This window comes from Ammospiza caudacuta, chromosome 6, assembly GCF_027887145.1.
Source record: "Ammospiza caudacuta isolate bAmmCau1 chromosome 6, bAmmCau1.pri, whole genome shotgun sequence".
NCBI classification, from domain to species: Eukaryota; Metazoa; Chordata; class Aves; order Passeriformes; family Passerellidae; genus Ammospiza; species Ammospiza caudacuta.
This window is the reverse complement of record NC_080598.1, coordinates 14,877,362-14,897,721: the sequence shown is the minus strand read 5'-3', so window position 1 is coordinate 14,897,721 and position 20,360 is coordinate 14,877,362. Positions and strand designations below refer to the sequence as shown.

Below are 20,360 nucleotides of genomic sequence, written 5' to 3'. Positions count from 1 at the left end.
TGTTTCAAAGCAAAAGCTATTTCAGCTGTCAGCCTTCTTGGGACAGAAGTATTTACTCAGCTGCAAAGGAGTACTGTGTCACCAAACATCAAAAAATAGTGGAAGTTTAAATTTCAACACAACAGGAATAATTTACCTCCTGAACAACAAGCTACTGCTGCAAGTACCTGGCAGGAAGAAAAAATTATCAGTTTTCTCTGCATGTTATGGAAACTACATAGGAGGGCCTTTCCAAGTCTATTTCACAAGAGCAGCAACATAGCAAACCCACTCACCTCTCCAGGAGACCATTGCTAATAAGGCATGATGCAAGGACGTTCAACTTCCAATTAAGCAGGAAGCAGGCTGTTCTGGCTGCTTCTCTACCACATCAAACACACTAACATTGCTTTTACCAAATATTGTTCCCCCCCCACCTCCTCCTTTATGTTGCATTCAGTTCCCCAGACCTCAAGCACTCCAGCAGCTTGCCTAAATTTTCTTTTGAGTACAGGAGACCAAACTTAAAATTAAGCTGGATTTGAGCACTGAATGGGGGCTTTCTATGTCTTAATGAGCAAGCAGCCTGTGAAGGGTTTGTTTACTGTGAGGGCTGGCTGCTGCTCTGCTTAGGCAACTGGGAGATGACAATAAAATGTAAACTAGGAGGGGATTATTTTTCTTGCTTGTCAGAGAGATTACAGCTAGCACAGCTCTCTACAAGAATGAAGGACTTGAAGGATAGGGGCCTCACGTTAACCTGGGCCATATGGGACTTAAAGAAAGATTTATGCTTATTTTGTTTATGCTTATTTTTCCTTACTACTGTCACCACGGTGCACACGAGGATAGCGAAGTCTCCAAGTGGCTCTGCTCCCACGCAGCCACAGCCACTTCCCGAGCCGCTCCGGTAACTCCGAGCGGTGACCGGAGCCTGGCGCTGCCCTGCTGGGACAGACCGGGACAGGGCCGGTTTGCTCGGCAGTGCTGCTCCGGGGACAGGGCCGGTTTGTTCGGCAGTGCTGCTGGCGGGGCCCAGCGCTGCGGTTCCCTCACCGCCCCGGCCAGCGGGCTTTGCCTCGGCAGCGGTGCCGGCGCTGCGCGGCCCGGCCGTGACCCGCACCGCGTCCCTCGGCCGGCCATCGCCCCCTACCGGCACCGGGAGCTCACACCGCGCAACTTTAACCAAAAACCATCGGGGAGCGCCGCTTCCCCGTAGAGACCAGGGGCCACGGCGGGGCTACGGCTTTTGTGGGCTCTGCCCCGCTGTCGCACAGCGGCGACATCCGGGGGGCAGCATCCGGAGGCACCTGACTGACCCTTTCCGGGAAAGCCTACCCGGGCGCGCCTCTCCTGCGTTACGGCAGGGCAGGGAGCGAGCGTGAGGGACAAACAAAGCGCCCCAAGGCACAAACAAAGCGTCCCGAGCCCGCCGAGGGGCCACATCCCGGCGGGGCCGCCCCGGCGCCCCCCGGGCGGGGCTGAGGGCGGGGCCGGGCTGAGGGCGGGGCGGCGCGTGCGCAGTGCGGCGGCGGCGCTGGGCGGGATGGCGGTGGCGCGCGAGGTGCTGGAGCGGGCGCGGCGGCGCGCGGCGGGCGCGGCCCCGCGCCCGGGCCCGGTCCTGGTCAGTGCCGTGCGCGCACTCGGGACACGCACACACACAGATACAGACAGAGACCGGGAGATCACGGAGATACAGCTCCGTACGGGCCGCCCGGTGCCCCCGAGGGTTCTGCGGTTCCGTGCCCGCCACCCGGTGGCTCTAAGCTACCGGCGGCACGCTGGGTGACCGGGAATGTCTCTCGTTGCAGGACCAGGACCGGGAACGCCTCAATGCAGCGTTCGCTTCGATTGTGAATTTGATGAGAGGAGTCTCAAAGGAATGCGAGGTGAGGGCCAGCCCCGGAGCCGCCCAAAGGGGAACGCTCAGGATGTGCCTGCCAGAGGCCTCGCTGCCTGTACTGCAGAAATCGGGCTTCAGGTTTGCTCGTGGCATGGCAGGGGTTCAGCAGCGAGCCCGGGGTGCCGGCCGAGATGAGGATTTGGGGCATTGAGCATCATGGCAGGGCACAGCTCAGCGGTGTTGTCCTGGTTCCACCCTGGCTAATAAACACCACTATTGCATTTTCTATAGACAGTACCGGTAGCCTGGTATAGATTTTAGCAGAAGGTTTCTCCATTTCTTGGTGGAAACGCGGTATGGTTAGAGAGACAGAAATGTCAGGTGGCATCACAAAATACATTGTGTCACAAGGTATGGAATGTTTCCAGTGCTCCAAAGTATCTCTGCTGGGAAATGGCCTTGTGACATAATGACCTGGTGCTGTTATCAGGGGAACGGGAGCCACTCCTGCTGGCTGATAGATACCCTGTTCTGGGTGCTGGAAATAAGGGAGAGTTGGAATCTCGAGTGCAGAGATGCTTTGTGTCCTGTGTTTGTTTTGAATTTAGTGTTGCTGTTGTGATTTGATTCCACCAGCAACTAAGTACAATACAGCTCACCCCCTCCCTACTCCCCTCCCCTGGCAGGATGGGGAGGAGACTCTGGAGAAAACAAAACTCGTGGGTTGAGATAAGAACAGTTTATTCATTGAAACAAAGTAAAATATGATAATACCAATGGTAATGACAGGAATAATTGTGATGAAAAGGGGAGAGGGAAATAAACCCCAGGAAGAACAAGTAGTGCACAATAGAGTTGATCACCACTCACTGACCAGTGCCCAGGCAGCAGTCAGACAGCTCCCCCTGTTTATATACATGACATTCTATGGTATGGAATTTCCTTTTGGCTAGCTTGGCTCAGCTGTCACAGCCCAGCTGCCTCCCAGCTTTTTGTGCAGCTCCCCACTGGCAGAGCATGAGAGCAGCCCTTGGCTTAGGGTGCGCACTGCCCAGCAATAACCAAAACACCACTTTGTTATCAACACTGTACTCTGCTAACTCCAAAACACAGCACTCTGCCAACTGCTAGGAGGAAAACTTGCTCTATGCCAGACAAAACCAGGCCAAGCTGGATTTGGGATGGAGCGTGGGCTCAGCTCTCTGTGTGTGCTGAGCAGAAATGGAGAGGTTTGTGTGCAGGTGCTCAGCTCCACTGTGCTCTGGCTGGCAGGTGTCCCTGCTCTGCTGGGTGACAGGGGCAGACTGGAGCCACCCTCTGCCAGCCCCCACTGTGAGCACAGCCCTGCAGCCCAGCTCCTGCACTGAACTCTGAGTATTCCATTCAGTTTGTGCCCCTAGGGATCTGTTCTCCCAACTCAGCAGGGAGCTCACTGCCTGCAGGCCTAATACAGAGCCCAAGTCTGCAATTAAATTAGAGAAAACAGTACTCCAGCACACCAAGCAATTAGCTCTTAAGCAACTCCTTTATAATTTCAAAACACTACACACACAGTAAGCAGTTAATCCTAGAACAACTGGGGCAGAATAGATTTTACACAAGACAAAACAGTGTAGTGAGGCTCATCCTTACAAGTGACTTGGCAGTGCTAGGTTTGCAGTTGGACTCTGTGATCCTAAGGGTGTCTTCCAACCTAAGTTATTCTTTGGGTCTATCTTGTGCCCTGTTAAGAGTATTAAAATTGGAACAAGCAATGGATGACTTCCACATTTATGCATCAGCCAAGAGGGTACTGCTTCAGTCATCGCTGTAGAGAAGAAGAGTCATAAAAGGGGGAAAATGTCAGACCATAAGTTCATGGGTAAATTTTACAAAGTGCAAATAAAAATCCACAGTTGAACACAACCATTTAGGCACTTGAATGCAAGCAATTAAATCTGTAGTTTAAGATGAGATGTTTGGGGTTGCTAAGGGATCAAAATTTACCCGTTTCTCACCAAAAGTTGGATTTCATTTCTTTGCTGTATGCCATCAGGTAAGAGAAGCTCTGTGAAGCATTATGCACTAGCTCAGAGCATTTTGTAGCTTCACAAAAACCGCAATACAAGCAACGAGATCTGTTGATTTGTGCACAAGCTCAAGGAATAAAGGACGGCAGTAGATATGGAAATAAGAATTTCTATTTGCCTTAATTTTGTTACATTTAGTCTTGACAGTCAGGGACAAGAGAAAAACCTGTGAAATAAGAGATATTTTGGATCTTTTTGGTCCCTGTGATCAAAAAGGTAACCTTGGGAGGAGTTCTGTGCTGACAACAGATGGCAGCATAACTGTACTCAAGAGTTTAACTTGCCATGGGGAAGATGCCAGCACATCTGCAGTGCAACCACAAGAAGGCTGCTGTGTGCTTAATGCACTTGCCAAAACTGCTGTGGAAATGCTACCAGCCTTGAAGACACTTCAGCTTCTTTACTGACTCATTTTTCAGTATTAACATATTCTGCTTTAGAGCACTGCTGCTGCACATGGCCTGCAGAACCCACCTTCACTGACTGGCTTGCAGAGCACCTGGCTTGCATACATGTCCTCTTAAGGACCTATAAACTGTGCAGGGCTTTTCTTGATCAGGCAGGCATTTCCAGAGTATTTATTCCTTCTGCCATTTTCATTAATTCAGTTCTGGGGTGTCGGAGTCCCTGCCCTACATATTGTTGGTATTCAATTCCAATAACATATGGTGTTAGGAACACAAAGTCAGGCCTGCCTGAGAGAGTCCTGCAACAGAGGCAGGTGGCCTTTGGAGGTTCAGGCTTTGTTTTCACCCCCACAGAGAACAGACCAGCCAATTAGTACACAGCATCAGTACTTGTGTAGTTCTACTTTCAATTGTAAATCTGCAGTGGCTGCAAGTATGGTTCGACACCTCCCACATGATATTTTCTGTTTCTCTTGATGTCCAGAAGTGCTATAGGTCCATGGCAACCAACAAGTGCAAAGAGAATGAAATCAGACACTTCTGCAAATACCATGGCAAGTCAGTAGAAAGAAAGATGGATCCCACAGAAGAAGAGGTAAGTAGGAACTTCTGGTTTTGCTGAAAAGTGACATAAAAACACCTGGACTGATCCAAGCCTGTGTTGGGCTGGGGGAAGGCACAGTCACTTCTCGTGGCACCTATCAGTGTCCTATCCATCCTTCTGTGCACCTAAAGCTTCCCCTCTCTTGGCCTGGGTTTGCACTGTGTGCTGCATTATTAAAAAATAATTCTCTTTTTCTTTCCAGGAGACTGAAGGTACTGTAGAACCCAGCCAAGCTCAAACTTGCCAGGAAAGGGTAAGTGTGTAGAATACTTTGGTTTTAAGTGGAGGCATTTGCTAGCATTTCTTTTATCATTTTGAATAAAGCTGGTTACAAATTGTGACAGATCTGGAAACCTTGATGGCACAGCAGATTCACAATCATAATATATGTATAGGCAGTCAAATGGCCATACAGAGACTTGCACAATTAGTTAGAAACCAGATTGTTTATTGTACTTGGCCCTCCCACAGGCTCTGAAGACCCCTGCTTATCAAGGAGAAGAAAACTGGTTTTATTTTTCAAAGCCTAACACCTCAGAAATCAATTTCAGAAACTTCCAAGCCAGAAAATATGAGAAACATTAATCTGTACCACACTATTAATTAGTGAGAGCACCTTTGGCATAGGGAACAGGAATTCCCAGGTTTATGTTCAGAACTGTCTAGGTTGGTAAATTTCAGTTTTGTAAGATGTAAATTACAGCACAGTGATTATTTCCACCAATTGAAACATTAGCTGGAATACTTTGAGTATGGCACTTGCTAATTTTTATACTGACAGAGACGTTTTAAAGTTTTGTTTGCACTGCCTTCCATATATTTAGAAAAATCTTAGTATATTTATATAGCAGCTGAAATGTAATTTTTTTTACCCAAACACAAATTAATTTTTTTTTTTGGGAAATCTAAGATAACTAACCAATAACTTTTTTGTTTTGGGTTTTTTTTTGTTTGTTTTTTTTTTTCTTAAAGCCCAGAAGACATTCCAAAGATTTCTACATTGAAGTTTCTCCTGGCATCTATTCTGTCACAGCAATCTCAGAAGACATGGTGGAACAAACCCACGTAGTAGATGTCAATGCAGGACAAAGTGTTGATTTAACTTTTGTCCTGTGATATTTGTTGTTTCCTGGCAATAGCAGGAATAAAACATGAGGCTCTTTTTAATGTGTGTAATGAGCTATAAATATCTTTTTCTTGTTAGCACTTTAACAGTAGCTTCCTCTCTGGGACTCCATTTTTATGGCCTGTATATTTGTTTTCTAGTTAATGCAATTATATGCAGCCCACTTTGTACATTGATTTTTATAAATATTTGTACATTGTGTGCCTTTTAAATCCAATTATGTGACTGTGTAATTCCAGATTTTTCTGCTCTAAACAATTAAAGACACAATCAGTGAAATAAAATATATGATCAAGCCTTTGCGATGACAGCTTCTTTTGTATTATCCTCAGAGAGAGCCCCCATGTCACAGTGTTGACCAGAGAGCATGATCCATGTGGTGTGAATATGGGTGTATATTGGCTTCTGTAGGCTGGCACTGATTTTGGAGCAGCTGGCTCACAAGCCATTCTCCTGTCTGTACTGTTGCTAGTCTGGTAAAGAAATGAAATGCAAATGAAATTCCCTACCTAGAACCCCAGCTCAGAAATGTGCTGAAATATGTGTCAGGTGCTTAGTCTAGGCAGATGAGCTATTGATTCAGGTCCTGTCTCTTTGCAGACTACACTAAACCTCTTTTCTGAGGGCTGTGGGGTAACCTAAATTATCCAATTTACTGCTGAGCAACTGCACACTGCAGCTTATGGCCAAGTTCACATGCTTTAAACACAAGCAGTCCCACTAACAAAACTCCCTGGATGTTTAACTTTGCCAAAGGACCAGATTCCATGTTTAGAATTAGTGATGTGATCTGTCATCTTTCTGTAGCTGATACTATTAAGGTTTCCATTCATTTTCATCAGAATACAAAAATCAGTGGCTTGAATGCTAATCATTTTGTTGTTTGTATCTACAGTAGCAGGTCCTTTAGCCTCTGGCTACTTTTGCTTGTGCTTTAATCCCAAAAAAATCTTTCATCTGTCAGGTTGTATTGTTTCTCCATTCCTCCTGGCTTTCTACAAACAGAAACTGCTTTGATGAATTTCTGTGGCTCACTCCAGAGAGCTGTAGACAAATGAGAGGTTTATTGGACTCTTGCTGTGCATCTGTTCAGGCTTTTAGTGCTCCTACTAGCTCATCTGATCTCTCCAGAGTTGTAAAGTCAAGTCCAAATAGTTAGGAATTTACTGTAGCATTCTGGAACAAAGAATGAGGATGCTCAAGTTTAATGTGGGTGAAAGCAGAGTTTCTCACTTATTAAAATTATATAGTCGTCCATAAAGATATTCTACTGAGACAGTACCTGAAGCAGAACTTAATTTGTTTAAAAAATATAACACTGATAGAGTAGAAGCAGTTTACCTGAAATTTCAGCCCCTGAACTTGATCAGCTGTACATGTACTGAATTCTGGTTGATCATGTCTCTCTCTGCTTTGCTGCAAGTGAGCTCTGACAGGGTCTGTAACATCAGGTTTGTCATCTCCAACACAAGTGGCTTCACATTTATCATCAGATGCTGCTTTGTATCTTTGTTCTGATGCTGCAAAGCCTTCCTGGAAGACAGAAAACAAATCTTTCAGAAGTCTGGTCTAAAAAAAGCATCAATGTCTTTGTTAACTGCTGCTTCGCTGGCTGTACCTGTGCCTCACACAGCTTCAATACTGGTCTATTTTCTGGGCTGGCACAAACTTTACTGCTGAAACACACAATAGGACAGCAAGACCTAAGGATTTTCAGAAGCTGCTAGGCTTTGATTAAAAACTTTCTTACTTCAGAAGTCAGGAGGATTTTGTTGACTGCAGTGAGGGGACATCAGCCCCCCAGAGAGTCCCTCTGGGAAGCCTGTCCTCCCACTCCACTTGTGTACTGCAAGCCACTTCTGATGCAGCCTGCAGCATGTGATAAAACTGCCTCAGCTATCTCAGAGTAGCAATGGATCTTGTGGGTTTAAATCACCAAGGGATTGTTTTACTGTAATGAAATTCTGTCATTATACCCTGTATTGCCACGTTGCATCCACTGCTATGATTCATGCTGCTGCTTTGGGGCTGGAATGAAACAATTCTGCTTTCTTATTAGTTTTACCAAAAGGCAACTCATGTCACTTCAGTGCACATCTCTGACACTGCTTACATAGAGCATGCCTGCCTGGAGCTCCACACTGGCCTGAAAATTCCTAGGAAAACAATTATAAAGGTGTGTGGTTATGTAACTATGATTATTTAACCAATAAAGTAGAATAGAAATAGAAAGTAGGAACCATACAGTTGATAAGCTGGCATCTCCTTAAAATGAATGAGTACAGTTGTGAGAATACAAGATGTATTCCTCTATATTTTCTGTTCACCAAGACATGTTATTAATGGATTCATCTCTAACCATGCAAGTTTAGAACATTTGAAGTTTTACTTTGCAGTCAGCTCACAGTAGCAAGAGAATGAAGGTACAGAGAAGCTAATATTTGATTTCATGAATATAATATATTTATTCTACCCTGATGCTCCTGTGCAGAGCATTCTTTTTGTTCATCCTGACATTCTCTTTCATCTTCCCCTTCTTCCTGTAAGTTTTTTCTTCCTCATTTCTGTTTGCTTTTTTTAGCATTCATGTTCTTATTTTTTTCAAGTTTTTCTAAAGCATGAGGGAAACCAGGCCTAAAAACCAGGGTAGTGGTGCTGTTCCTAGCTGTGACACAGTTTGCTTACTCTGAATCCCCCAGCTTCACAGCAGGAATCTGCTGTTTAAACTGCTTGCCTCCACTGAGGGAGAGAAGAAACTCAGCAAAGACTGTTTACCAAAGAATCTGCTTTTATCTCTCAGAGACAGAAATTGTGACTATCACAATTTGATAGGCAGAACTCAGCACCTTTCCATGGATTTAACACAGGACTTCTTTGGGTAGTGTCAATGAGCATTTGGCAGATTTCTGAATTGAAATCTGCATTATTGAATGCTCACACTGACAATTGTTTCCACTTTACCACATAGCTCCAGCCCTTCCTAAAGGCTTGGGGATTTTTGGTTTGGTTTCATTAGTGGAGAACTTTCCTCCCTATCACAAAACTGGTGGATGGCCTCAGGAAGCAGTTACAAACAATGTCTTTTTCTTGCCAGGTTCCAAACCATTTACAAGAATGTTTCTTCCATTCAAACAAACCTCCTGCTTACATAACTACAGAATTAATACAGACTATCTTACCCTCAATGATGGCTTGAAATCTTGGTCTCTTAGGATTGTTTTCAGTGTGAGTTGCCCTCTGGGAGTCTGCTCAGTGGTTTCAAACATTGCACTCTGCTGAGCTGGGGCCACACTGGGCATGTCCCCAGTGGAGATGGCTTTGGATTCCAGCTGGCCCTTTGTACAACTTCCAGGTCCTGGGAAGGAGTAAAATTGTGTCTAAGAGTGAAACCAGAACTGAAATGGAGAAACATTCATTTCAGGAGAGAGAAAAATGCACTTTAGCTATGCAGGTTAATGAAGATGTTAGCATCATAAAAGGCATAGGAAAATTACAGGAAACAGAGAGGAATATCTGTGCTTCCAAATGAAATTAATTGTTCTGGTAGTTTTCCATGGGAAGAGTGACCACAAGAAGAGCCAGATAAGGCAGCAGAAACACTGGGGAGGGGGAAGAATTGTACCAGAGCCTGATATGCAAATTTACAGTATTAATACCAATAACCTGCAGGCAAAGTGACTGCCCTGCCCAGAAGATTTTTGGTTTTGTTCCCTCTGGCAGCTGGTTCCCTGTGGGGTTGTTTGAAGGTACCTAAATTACTGGAACGGGATTTGTGGTGGCTTTCTTTCCAGTATTCCCCTTCAGGTCTTGCAGAATTCCTCAGCCTGGGCTTTTCAAGACAGCTGGAGCCTGTGTTAACAGCACTCTCCCCCACAGTACCCTTAGTGGGGGATGGCTTCAGGTCCCTCTCTGAACCAGAAGAGGAAGAAGACGTTGCCACAGCTGCAGCTTCTCCTTGTTTTGTGCCTTTCAGTTCTAGAAGGCCTGGAGAGGGCTCACTGCTGGACTCTGCCTCTTCAGCTTTGTCCTGAAAGACCAGAGACCTGGAGGGAAGAGGCCACCAGGCAGCAGCACAGGGATGGCAGCAGCAGATGCACCTTGCCCAGGCTGGTGAGCAGCAGATTCCACCAGCACAGTGGTGGTAGAAATGTGGCCAGTAGGGAGAGCAGAGCAAGCAGTGCTTGGCAAGGCTACACAGAGCACAAACAGGAATCAGGGCTGCCTTGGGACCGCAGGGAAAAATGCAAGAGTCAGAGTCCTGGCTTGGTCTGGGCTTCACCCTGCTTGTGAAGGGCATGTTCATCATCTCCACAATCCTCTCCCACAGGCTGGGAGGGATCCACAGAGCCACACCACGGGGGACTTTCACTTGCTTGTCATTCCAGAACTGGACTGTAATTTCCTCATCTTCTGAGGCTGTTAAGAGAAACAGCAAGCAGCCTTAAGCAGCTGGGCAGTGCACAAATACAGATCAGCCTTTGCAGCTTTATGCACTTTCTACTCCTGTCAAGAGGCAGGATCAACTCTTGCCCTTCTCCAACACCTCACCAGTGTCACAGAGGTGAGTGGGCAGCCTGGACACCATCACTAAACCAACAGGCCTGGCAGCATCTTTCCTCCCAATCTGTCATCAGAGGAACAAGAAAACAGTACAGTTTTACGTGAACAAGAAAACAGAACAAGATGACGGTAATTTCTGTTGTTGCTGCCAAATTTAGCAGTACTGCTCTGAGAATAGTATTTTGGTAAGTCAGTGGAGCTTGACTGTCAGACACAGGAAAAATGAATGAGCTGCTGAAATCTCCTACGTCTGGCTGATAAAATCACCCCCAGATGTACCATTTGGTACAAATGTGAGCATTTAAGCTCAGATGGATGCTTCCTGGAAGTTGTCTCACTTGTATCTGTCATGAAAAGGCCACAGTCCTGCACATGGCAGCCACAGCCTTGTCCCAGCTATGCCCATGGACACAGATGATGACATTTTTATGGGTCACAACTTCCTTAGGGTCACATTGGTGAGGTCACACACAGATATCCATCAGCTCCTGCAAGCTTGGAGCAAAACTGGGCTGCAGTCTGTGCTCTGTTGTTTATCTGGCAGCAGCACCCTGACAGGAGTTTATCCTCACTGGTGTGCCAGAGGAACAAGAGGAGGAGAGCAGCACTTACCTCGTAAGGGATCCCTTGTCTCAATGCCTCTGAGGACAGTTCCTGGGCCATACCTGGCCCTATCTGGCTCCCAGGGTGCCAGCACTCTGTCTCCAGGGAGTAAGGAGTGCTTCATCCCATTCACATATTCCAGGATGTCACCCTGTGCTGTTTTTTGCACATACACTGGATGCCTTCCACGTGACACAAGTGGTTTGGCAAACTCTACCAGGAACATGCCTCTTTCATTCTGTTAGCAGGAACAAAATAACAATTGCACTGAAAAACAGCCAATAATGCAACTTTTGCTGGGAGACCATCCTGTGCCTATATGACTAGGGCAAAAAGAGCCTGAACAGCAGCTAGGGTGTGTGGTGTTAGTTCAGCACTGAGACAGCCCCAAAACATTCTATGAGGCTCATCTGAAAGCAAGATGAGTGAAGCATATGCTCAGATTCACTGCCACTAGCATCTGTATTTTCTTTCCCAAGAGAAAAAGCTATAGACAAGTATATTTCATAAACTATGCTGTGTGTGCAACTGAAACCATTCAGACCTGTTCATCACTCATGCCCAAGTCCTTCCTCATTACATACAACACTAGCTCTGCTTCTTGGGGAGTTGTTGGGAATTTTTATTTTCTTTTATATTAAGGCCTGTCAAGAGGGTTTCTATCAACAATGAGATGAGGTACTTCCCTGTTCTTGAGAAAGAACAGGCTCCTTTTTGTGTTAAGTTTGAAGTGCTAACAAACCAATGAATTAAAGCTTTCACTACCCTTTCTGGAAAGACCCTGAGCCTGGTCTGGGGCTGACTCAAGCTGGACGTGTGTACATAAAACACAAACCCTTTTCCTGTGCTGTTGATGGTTCTGTGTCTACACACAATAGCAGCCTCTACACTGCTGGCAGCAGCACTGGGACCTCAGCACCAGCACAAGGCTGCTCAAGCACCTGCTGTCCTGGTGATCTGTTCTCTAATCTCATCAAAAACTGAACCAAAAACTACTACACTGAAAAACAAAAAACTGCTACACTGAACTCAGGTGGTGTGTGAGGACTGCTCCCTGTTACACATGTCCCCAGCTACCACACAGCAGCCATCACTCACCTCTATCTCCTCTTTTACTGTACCAGGGTAATAAAATCCATCTTGCTCCCCTCTAGCCAGCACAGGCACGTTGCTGTCTGTCCCTCCTGATTCCCCAAGGCTCTTCCATGCTGGGCCAGGGGAGGGGAGGCAGTGGCTGATCCATTGGCACCTTGAAGAAAAGAAAATGGGTCAGCCCTGAAAGAAACAGATTCTGCAGGCCATGAAAAAATCATCTTGTAAGGTTTAAGAACTGGAACACTCCACCTCATTTTGTAGCACTCCCACAAACCAAATAGTGTGGGAAGAAACAGAAAACTTGCTTGTGCTGGGATAATTCCTTGATCTTGGGGAAAACGCATCAGTGCCAAATTTTACTCGGATTTCTTTGCTTTGGGGCTTACAGGAAGTGATCCAGGAGCATGCTGGAATTGTGGGCCAGCATTACTTGCACCAGCCCCCTTGCTGTTTACCTGGCAAGACAGTGCAACCCTTAGATCAGGAGAGAAGATCCACTGCAGCACAGAGCACAGCGTAGGTGCACTCCAGAGTGCTGGAGCTGATGGTTTACACTGCAGCACTCAGGGAACAGCAAAGCAGAGAAGGAAACAAAACTGCTGCTTGATGACAGCTTCTAGTTCAAAACTGGGAAAATAATCCCCTGTCACAAAGCATTAGCAACATTTCATGGAAGATGACTGCTAAGGCAAGATGCTTTTATTTATCCCAATAATATTAAAGGCATGTTTCTTTGATAGGAGGCTTACTCAAGCTTTGCTCTTCATAATCTCCAAGGTAGCAAATAACTTTAGTTAATACATCTAAAAAACTGCCAGTGCAGGGGTGGGAAAGCTCAAATGATGTTCAAACAGCTAATTTATTAATCTGACACACCAGCCTGGTTTATCCCTTTAGATAAACAAAAAACAAATCCCAGACTTCAACAGGAACTTGATTTTACCTCTGGGGGGTGAGGTGCTCAGCGATCCAGGCAGGGTACAGAACAAAAGAGCTCCTGCAGCAGGGATTAACTGTGGACATGACAGTGGAACATGAAACCTTGTCCAAAGCTGGCCTCACACTGCAATACCTGAGACCCCTGGGCAGGGACCCTTCCAAACAAGCCATACTTGGAAAAGCTGCTGCCTGCAGGACTCAGCTGTGACCTGTTGGAAGAAAAGAGACAATAAGTAAGTGCTGGCCAGTGTACCTCAAGAACCCTGTAATTTTGGTTAATCGTTTATTTTTGTTTAAAAACACTGCATTCAAAATATTCAGACTGGCAGTTGGCCAGATGAGCCCACATAACTGACTTCAGTGATCTTCACTCACACAAATCCTAACCTGGACAAAAAGCAGAAACACTCAAGGAAACGGTAAATGCTGTGAAAATCCCAGGAAAATAATAACTTTCACCTGCCTCCAATATTTACTTCCCTCCTTGTTTCCAGCACTCTTTTCTTACACATACATTCTTCCTTTAAAGCTGTCTTGTACAGAGCCAGCCAAACCTTCCCTGTTTTACAAGCTGAGACAGAAATTACAGCTGAAGTTGACAACCTGAGTAAACGTGACAGGTTTTGAACTTGATGTTAGATTACATTTCCCTGTTATTTATTTATAATGATGTATTAAGAGGAAATATTTTCATCTTTCAGCTGCCCTGTCATGTTTTATTAACAGCAGGATTATGGCTTGCAACAAGAAAGAATGAGATGCTCAGATGTGACAAGTGATAACTATTCAGAAGCTGTCACAGTAAGATCAATGATGTGATGCTATCTCTGGTAATTTCAAAAGATGCAGCAGACAAGCTTCCATTAATCTTTTTCTTTTTAAATATTGCTTAGAAACACTTAGGATAACATTTGCATGGAAACTCAACAACTTATAAAATTTAAATGCTTAATTTTACAAAATGCAGTTTAAGCACTCATGTTTAGATGATATTTTGTGTCTTATCTAAGAAATATGAACTGGAAATCTTTTTTATGGAGACTCCCAGACAGATACATCATTTCAGATAACTAGCACAGTAAACCCAGCAAGAAGAGTGGATTAACTCTGCAAAATTCATATTTAAGTCAGGAAATCAGCACAATATATCAATTTATTTCATGACTGCACAAACTGCTGTTATAAACCAAAACAAGATGAAATCAGTAATGCTTTGCAAAGAAAGGCAACTATCACTTCTACATTAAAGCACATTTTAACACCCCTGTTTGTACACACAACAGTGCATTGACAAAGGCAATTATGCTGCTTTTTCTGGATAGCTCCAAGTACTTTGGCACAGCAGTATTTCAGACTTACCTGCTATTGGTAACAACACACCATTTGGATTTAGTCTGGATGCAGAAATGCCAGCCTTTTTCCTGTTGGACACAGGGAGCCTTTTGCTGCCAGTGTTTCCCAGTTGCTATGGAGGTTGCCACAGCTGTTACTGCCAGGATTGGGCACCCTGACCTGACTGGTTAAAACCCAGCAGAACGTGATTTCAGAGAGGACCACTTGACTGCCACACATTTGCTCAATGTTCAATTCCCCATGGATCTCCCGCACCATAGGGAAGGAATTTTAAGAGAGCTCAGTGTCCTCAGTGATTGCAGGGTAAAACCCAGCATCAAAGTTACAGTTCAGGTTAAGGAAAATTTTTAAAAAAGCTCACCACCACAGGGTGTGATAAATCAACATGTTTGAAATGTGCACACAAAGGCTGAAGCTGAGACAAACCAAGGTCAAATCACTTTACAACTTTCTCCTTTCACAGTAAGGGGGAAGGATTAATGAATTCTACCTCTCTCTTACAAAGTGCCTATCAAAAATATGTCATATTATAATGCAGAAATATACCTGTTAATCTCTGCTGAGATCCCTAATTTTCACATCCTCCTTAAAAGAACAACAAAGAGTTGACATTTACTGATTTTTTGTTTGGTTAGTTTTGTTTGTGGTTTTTGGGGGGAAGGAGGTGCTTGGAATTCTTAATTGCCTTCTATTAGGCATGTTTCAATTCACTGCTATAAAACCTATGTAACAGGGTGGGATAAGGGCAGTTAGAGAGGATACATCACTTGGGAAGTCTGTAACCATTTTTTTTTATAGATTCTGCTGCACAGACAGCCTACAAGCTCTCATGCTGTCAGCAGAATTATTTAGTATCAATGATTCCCTTACACAGAGGAAATGTTAAGACATTTTATTGGCTCTGAGCTAAACTCTCTTCATCATCTTCATACAGTTCTATTTTGTAACACTTTACTGAAACCATCAGCAGTACAGAGGAACAGACTGGGAGGTTGGGGAAGACCACTCCAGACCTCAACCATTATCAAAGTCAAAAAAAAATTTTTATTGCAGTTTATTTTTATGCTGATGGCCAAAACCTTGCCAGCCCTCTTTATACTGTGTATTTTATAAGCAGTCCTAGTAATTTTTAAGGGCACTGACATCAGTACAAGAATCAAATTTTCAATAGAAATTACACAATGTCAAAATGTTTTCAATGTGATTAAAATGTTCACTAATAAGAAAATGATGGAGCAGCACTCACAAAACTTTATGCTCTTCCTATATTCAGTAACTGTGCTTCAGAGAGCTCCTACCCTACTCTATTTTTCTCCATTTTAAACTAAATGATCCTTTCTTTTGGCATCTAACGAACTCTCCTTGGAACCTTTAAAAAGGCACTTTAAAAGAATCACTGGCAATTAGAGTGAATATTTTAAGAAAGTGCATGTGAGATTAAACCAATAACATGACAGAAAACAAGAATCTCAGTCCCATAAGTAGAGAGATTTTATTTTAAAGCATGCAGGTTGTGATGATACATACAGTTATTTCACACATATAGGTGTCACATTTTTAGCTCGGTGACAAATTTAGAAACCTGTTCTGATTTTCATGAATTAACTTAAGTCATTCAGCTGAGATGCTCCCAGTTGTCCCTCTCATATCTAAGTGTAGTAACTATGTGCAATGTTCAAGCTCTTTTTTGGCTGACAGTGACGTGTGCCACGATCTGCTCCCAAGGAGTGCCAGGACACACACGTCATTGACACAGCGACTACTACATTCCTGCCAGGATACCTTGGGCTGGCTTTGGAACTCTTCAGATCGTCTCCAAAAACTGGGCTGGTTTGTTAGTGCCTTTAGGTGCCTGGTTTGGCTCTGTGACACCTTTTCCTGCCACCCCAGAGTCAGTGCACAGCACAGACTGGAGGTCCCTGATGTATTTTATGGCAGCACGCAGGGTCTCCACTTTGCTGAGCCGTTTCTCCAAGTATTCCTTGGGCAGGTGGTGCCTCAGCTTGGCATAGCCTTCATTGACACACTTAACACGCTGCCTTTCCCTCTCATTCCTCTTCCTGATGAAAGCTGAGCCATAGGAGTACTCACTTTTGTGGAGACTGGAATGGGGCACTTGGTAGGGAAAGGGGCAGGGCTCGCTGTAGAAGGTCTCTGTGACGAGATGCTCTGACATGAAAGGCAGGAATGCCAAATCTTCAGCCAAAGAGACCTGGCTTGGTGCTTCTGGGTACACGTGAAAGGTGACCAGTGGGTCTGCACAGAAAGGCCTTGCCAGCTGGATGTGCTGAGCCTCAGCACAGATGAGGTTACAGTAGCTTTTGCCATCCATCAGGTTCTGCATTTAGCCTGGAAACACATAATTACAGAGTACTTTAACTCACACTGAACAGTATAAAAAACTCACCTGGACTTACCAACTCTAGGCCTTGCTAACATTTTCCAGAAGAGAGTTTTTTAATGCATTAGTGACATTTCAGAACACTGTTGGAAGATCAGGTAGAACAAGACAACATCCCATTTGAAAAGTACAAGAAAGTGCAAGTCAGTCACACTGATTAAATTAATACACAACAGATATTAATATAAAGCCACTAAAGTTTCCTAAAGGAAAGAGAAAGCAGCTTCCTTTCACCTCAGCTTTAGAAATGAAGAGACTCTACCTATATGCATTCCACATAGGTCTAGCTTGCTCCAAATCCACCAAAACTTACAGACAAATAAAGCAGGCCAACATCTGAGGCATTTTCCCCACTCCCTTCCCCTCCCTGAGAAAAACTGATTCTACAATTCCAGTTCCAGTAAAAGACTCCATGTTCATACCAAAGAGCCTTCAAAGACAAATTATTTTTCTCTCTATTCATGGGATGCTACATTCAATGTATCATTTTAACAAAATGGAAAACCTGTGCAGAGAATGGATTTCAATCTTAAAATTCCACATCTTTCAGGTACAACATCCACCCATACAAAGATTTAGAGACGAGAGTACTTCCACTAAATCTAACATCTCCTTGGGTCCTCACATTCCTTTTCCACCTACCTGCAGATTAAACACTGACATGAAACACTAAAAACAATCCTACTGCTAGGAATTAAATATTAAATATGTGATATTTATGAAATGAACACTTTATTAAAGGAAAAATGCATGTCCTAGTAATACAAAGAAGGGATGGCACACAGCTGTTGGGGTCCTGCTGGAAGCCTGTAAATCAGACTGGCCTACCCTCCCTCCCTCTCTTCAGAGCAGCACTACAGCAGCTCTAACCACTCACATCACCCTGACACATTCATCACAAAGACACTCTTGCAGTGGTTTATAAGAAGCTGCATTATGGTGCCTTCCCAATATCATTATTCCAACAGCTAAACATCAGCCTAACTGCTGAGGATGTAATGACTGTTACCTAACAGCTTCTTTAAATACATTTTAAATAACCAGGTAATTTTTAAAGAGTCACCATGAGCCACCCTCACAGATTGCAACCAATACTTGCCTACACAGAATTGATCCAAAAAGCTCTTACTCACCATCCATTTGCACATCCATACATTGTTGTCCAAAGCTCTTAGACTCTATTGCATCCTCTAAAATGGAAACCACACCTGAACATTAAAACTGGATTACCAGAATCTGCTGGATTCCATACTCACAGAAATCTGGCAAAGCTTCACATGGTCCAATCACAACTCCATAACACAAATCCACCACAAGGATATAGGAATAATGTAATATTATCTACTGACTTCATACCTGCCACATTTATACAGAGATTATAAGGACCTGTCCTCAAAATATTCTATGAAAATGCCTCAGTATGCAGAGTTTTCTCTTTTTCTAATGCACATAGATTTCACAACAGACATCCTGTGAGTGAAAAATTCATTTATAGCTGCTAGACATGAGTGGGAGTCCCATGCATCTTAAACAGGTACTTCTGTAGGTAGGCTAAAAGCATGAACACACATCCATTTCACATTATTATGCATGCAAAAAACTCACATATTTTTACATATGTGAATATAGACTCCTCATAAAATGAAAATAGTTGCCAGTCAACTTTCCCTTTTCTACTTATAAGACTGGCTTATTGCCTAAAATCTTTCTACTGCTAACAACTTTAAAATACTGAGGAAGAGAAGTCTGCTACATAGCAAAAAAAAATTATGGCACAACATCACTCCAGAGAAGAAACCAAAACCAACCCAACCCCTCAAGAAGAGATATTTGCAGTATTTGTTGCTTAGTAGTGACACTTCTGCTGTGTAACAAGGTTACATAAAACAGTTACCTGCTGCCTCCACACCTGCACAAAGTGTTAGGAACATTTTCCCCTTAGACTAGAGACTCACCAATCTTCAGGTGAAAGTAAAATCCAGGGAAACAAGATGTGCTGTTTAAAGAGAGATGAAAACCTGAAAATATCTGAATGATATTAAAAAAAAAAGATGTTAATGTTCCATTTTTCTCACATCTTATTTAATAAGAGATCACATTAAACAGGATTAATTAAAAAGCTATGAAAACACTGTTAGCAAATGGAACATTGATATTTAGTGAAGATCTGTGGCTAGATACAGCAACATGCAAGTCTCTTACCTGAATTATGTAGCTTGTTCCACTGAGTCAATGACTGCAGCAATTTATAGTCAATTGACAACATGCAAAGTAGCTTACAGTTAGATCTGCTCATTTCTGGTTGGGCTTTTCCACCCACACCACAGCTATGATGGCAACAAAACTTGGCATCAAGGGCTAGAAATTTTGAAACTGCTATTGAGCACATCCAGATTACCTGAAAAAGTAATCAGGAATGTGGTTTGTTCACTTCCTGCTTGCCTTCTGCTGCAGACTACTACAGTATAGTAATGAAAATACAATCCAGTATTTTCACTTATTGGCATTCTGTACTCTAATATCTAAATAGAACAATTGGCTAGAATTTAGGTAAATATGCACCGTCAAGGCATAAGCAAACTAATTTCCATAGCTTCATTTTAAACACAGAAAAGCAGCATTTATTTAGAAATTTGTAATGGATTTCTCTCCACTACAGGTAAGGACACATATTATTAGCCAGCTTAATGCCTTTAAATTTAATCATTATACCTGTAATTTTGGGAAATTCTTTTAGTGTTGAGTAACACCACATAAAAGGTGAATACATATGAGAAGATTTGAGTGAGCCAACAGCAGCAACACAAGTTTTGCTTAAAAAGAGAAACAGTACAGAATCTATAATGCAACGTATACATGTACTTAGGTGCTACATATATCAGTATATCTGCCCAATTGTACAGGTGCAACAAAATAGGACACCAGTCTTCAAAATTCCACATTTTACAGGATTGACACTTAGGACTATCTCATGGCTTGGCCCTTCTATCAATCAAAGCATAACCACGCACAAAAATCCAAACCCAAACCACTTTAGCTTAAAATTGTAAGATCAGAAATACTTCTACTGGCAAAAGATGGACATACACTCAGTCCTGCTTCTTGTGACTGTCACCCATCAAGGAAAGAGAGCTTCACCTTCTGCTGCCCCTGTGTAAGCCACAGTGCTGTATCCAACTTCCCCCTTCCCACACCGGCTTCAGGCCTCACAGGAAAGGCAGCCAAGAGGTAGAACAACTCCCAGGACTGGGAGACAGGGAGATATTCAACAATCAAGGCATGTATTCCACAAACAAGTTGCATTCTTTTTCTTTAGTAGACCCCAAGTGTCATAACCAGCAACCACACAGCACCAACTGAACAAGCTCCCACTCACTGGGA

The 20,360-nt window shown here is 43.7% G+C and overlaps 3 protein-coding genes across 3 annotated transcripts; 1 reads left to right on the top strand and 2 right to left on the bottom strand.

The window, feature by feature from the left end:
• Nucleotides 1-1,512: 1,512 nt before the first annotated feature.
• AKIP1 (A-kinase interacting protein 1) lies at nucleotides 1,513-6,319 on the top strand. The gene is made up of 5 exons (XM_058807349.1): nucleotides 1,513-1,603; nucleotides 1,791-1,868; nucleotides 4,783-4,893; nucleotides 5,105-5,155; nucleotides 5,875-6,319. Exons 1-5 carry the CDS (start codon nucleotides 1,526-1,528, stop codon nucleotides 6,016-6,018), a joined length of 462 nt encoding a protein of 153 aa, XP_058663332.1. The 5' UTR covers nucleotides 1,513-1,525; the 3' UTR covers nucleotides 6,019-6,319.
• C6H11orf16 (chromosome 6 C11orf16 homolog) lies at nucleotides 5,415-13,396 on the bottom strand. Its single transcript, XM_058807346.1, has 8 exons — nucleotides 13,230-13,396; nucleotides 12,290-12,440; nucleotides 11,201-11,429; nucleotides 9,779-10,444; nucleotides 9,208-9,383; nucleotides 9,166-9,168; nucleotides 7,370-7,561; nucleotides 5,415-7,204 (listed from the first exon to the last, which is right to left on the bottom strand). The coding sequence occupies exons 1-8, from the start codon at nucleotides 13,394-13,396 to the stop codon at nucleotides 7,184-7,186; spliced, it is 1,605 nt and encodes a 534-aa protein (XP_058663329.1). The 3' UTR covers nucleotides 5,415-7,183.
• Nucleotides 13,397-16,212: 2,816 nt separating this feature from the next.
• ASCL3 (achaete-scute family bHLH transcription factor 3) lies at nucleotides 16,213-18,133 on the bottom strand. Its single transcript, XM_058807348.1, has 2 exons — nucleotides 18,113-18,133; nucleotides 16,213-16,927 (listed from the first exon to the last, which is right to left on the bottom strand). Exon 2 carries the CDS (start codon nucleotides 16,920-16,922, stop codon nucleotides 16,383-16,385), a length of 540 nt encoding a protein of 179 aa, XP_058663331.1. The 5' UTR covers nucleotides 16,923-16,927; nucleotides 18,113-18,133; the 3' UTR covers nucleotides 16,213-16,382.
• Nucleotides 18,134-20,360: the final 2,227 nt, after the last annotated feature.

Excerpts from the sequence above, each read along its gene's own strand:
- AKIP1 (XM_058807349.1), top strand. The coding sequence starts at position 1,526 with ATGGCGGTGGCGCGCGAGGTGCTGGAGCGGGCGCGGCGGCGCGCGGCG. Across the intron at positions 1,869-4,782 it reads GAGTCTCAAAGGAATGCGAG|AAGTGCTATAGGTCCATGGC; the intron begins GTGAGGGCCAGC and ends CTTGATGTCCAG. Across the intron at positions 5,156-5,874 it reads CTCAAACTTGCCAGGAAAGG|CCCAGAAGACATTCCAAAGA; the intron begins GTAAGTGTGTAG and ends TTTTTCTTAAAG.
- C6H11orf16 (XM_058807346.1), bottom strand. The coding sequence starts at position 13,396 with ATGGCTTGTTTGGAAGGGTCCCTGCCCAGGGGTCTCAGGTATTGCAGT. Across the intron at positions 11,430-12,289 it reads CAGTAAAAGAGGAGATAGAG|AATGAAAGAGGCATGTTCCT; the intron begins GTGAGTGATGGC and ends TCCTGCTAACAG. Across the intron at positions 10,445-11,200 it reads GACAAGGGATCCCTTACGAG|CCTCAGAAGATGAGGAAATT; the intron begins GTAAGTGCTGCT and ends TTCTCTTAACAG.
- ASCL3 (XM_058807348.1), bottom strand. The coding sequence starts at position 16,922 with ATGCAGAACCTGATGGATGGCAAAAGCTACTGTAACCTCATCTGTGCT.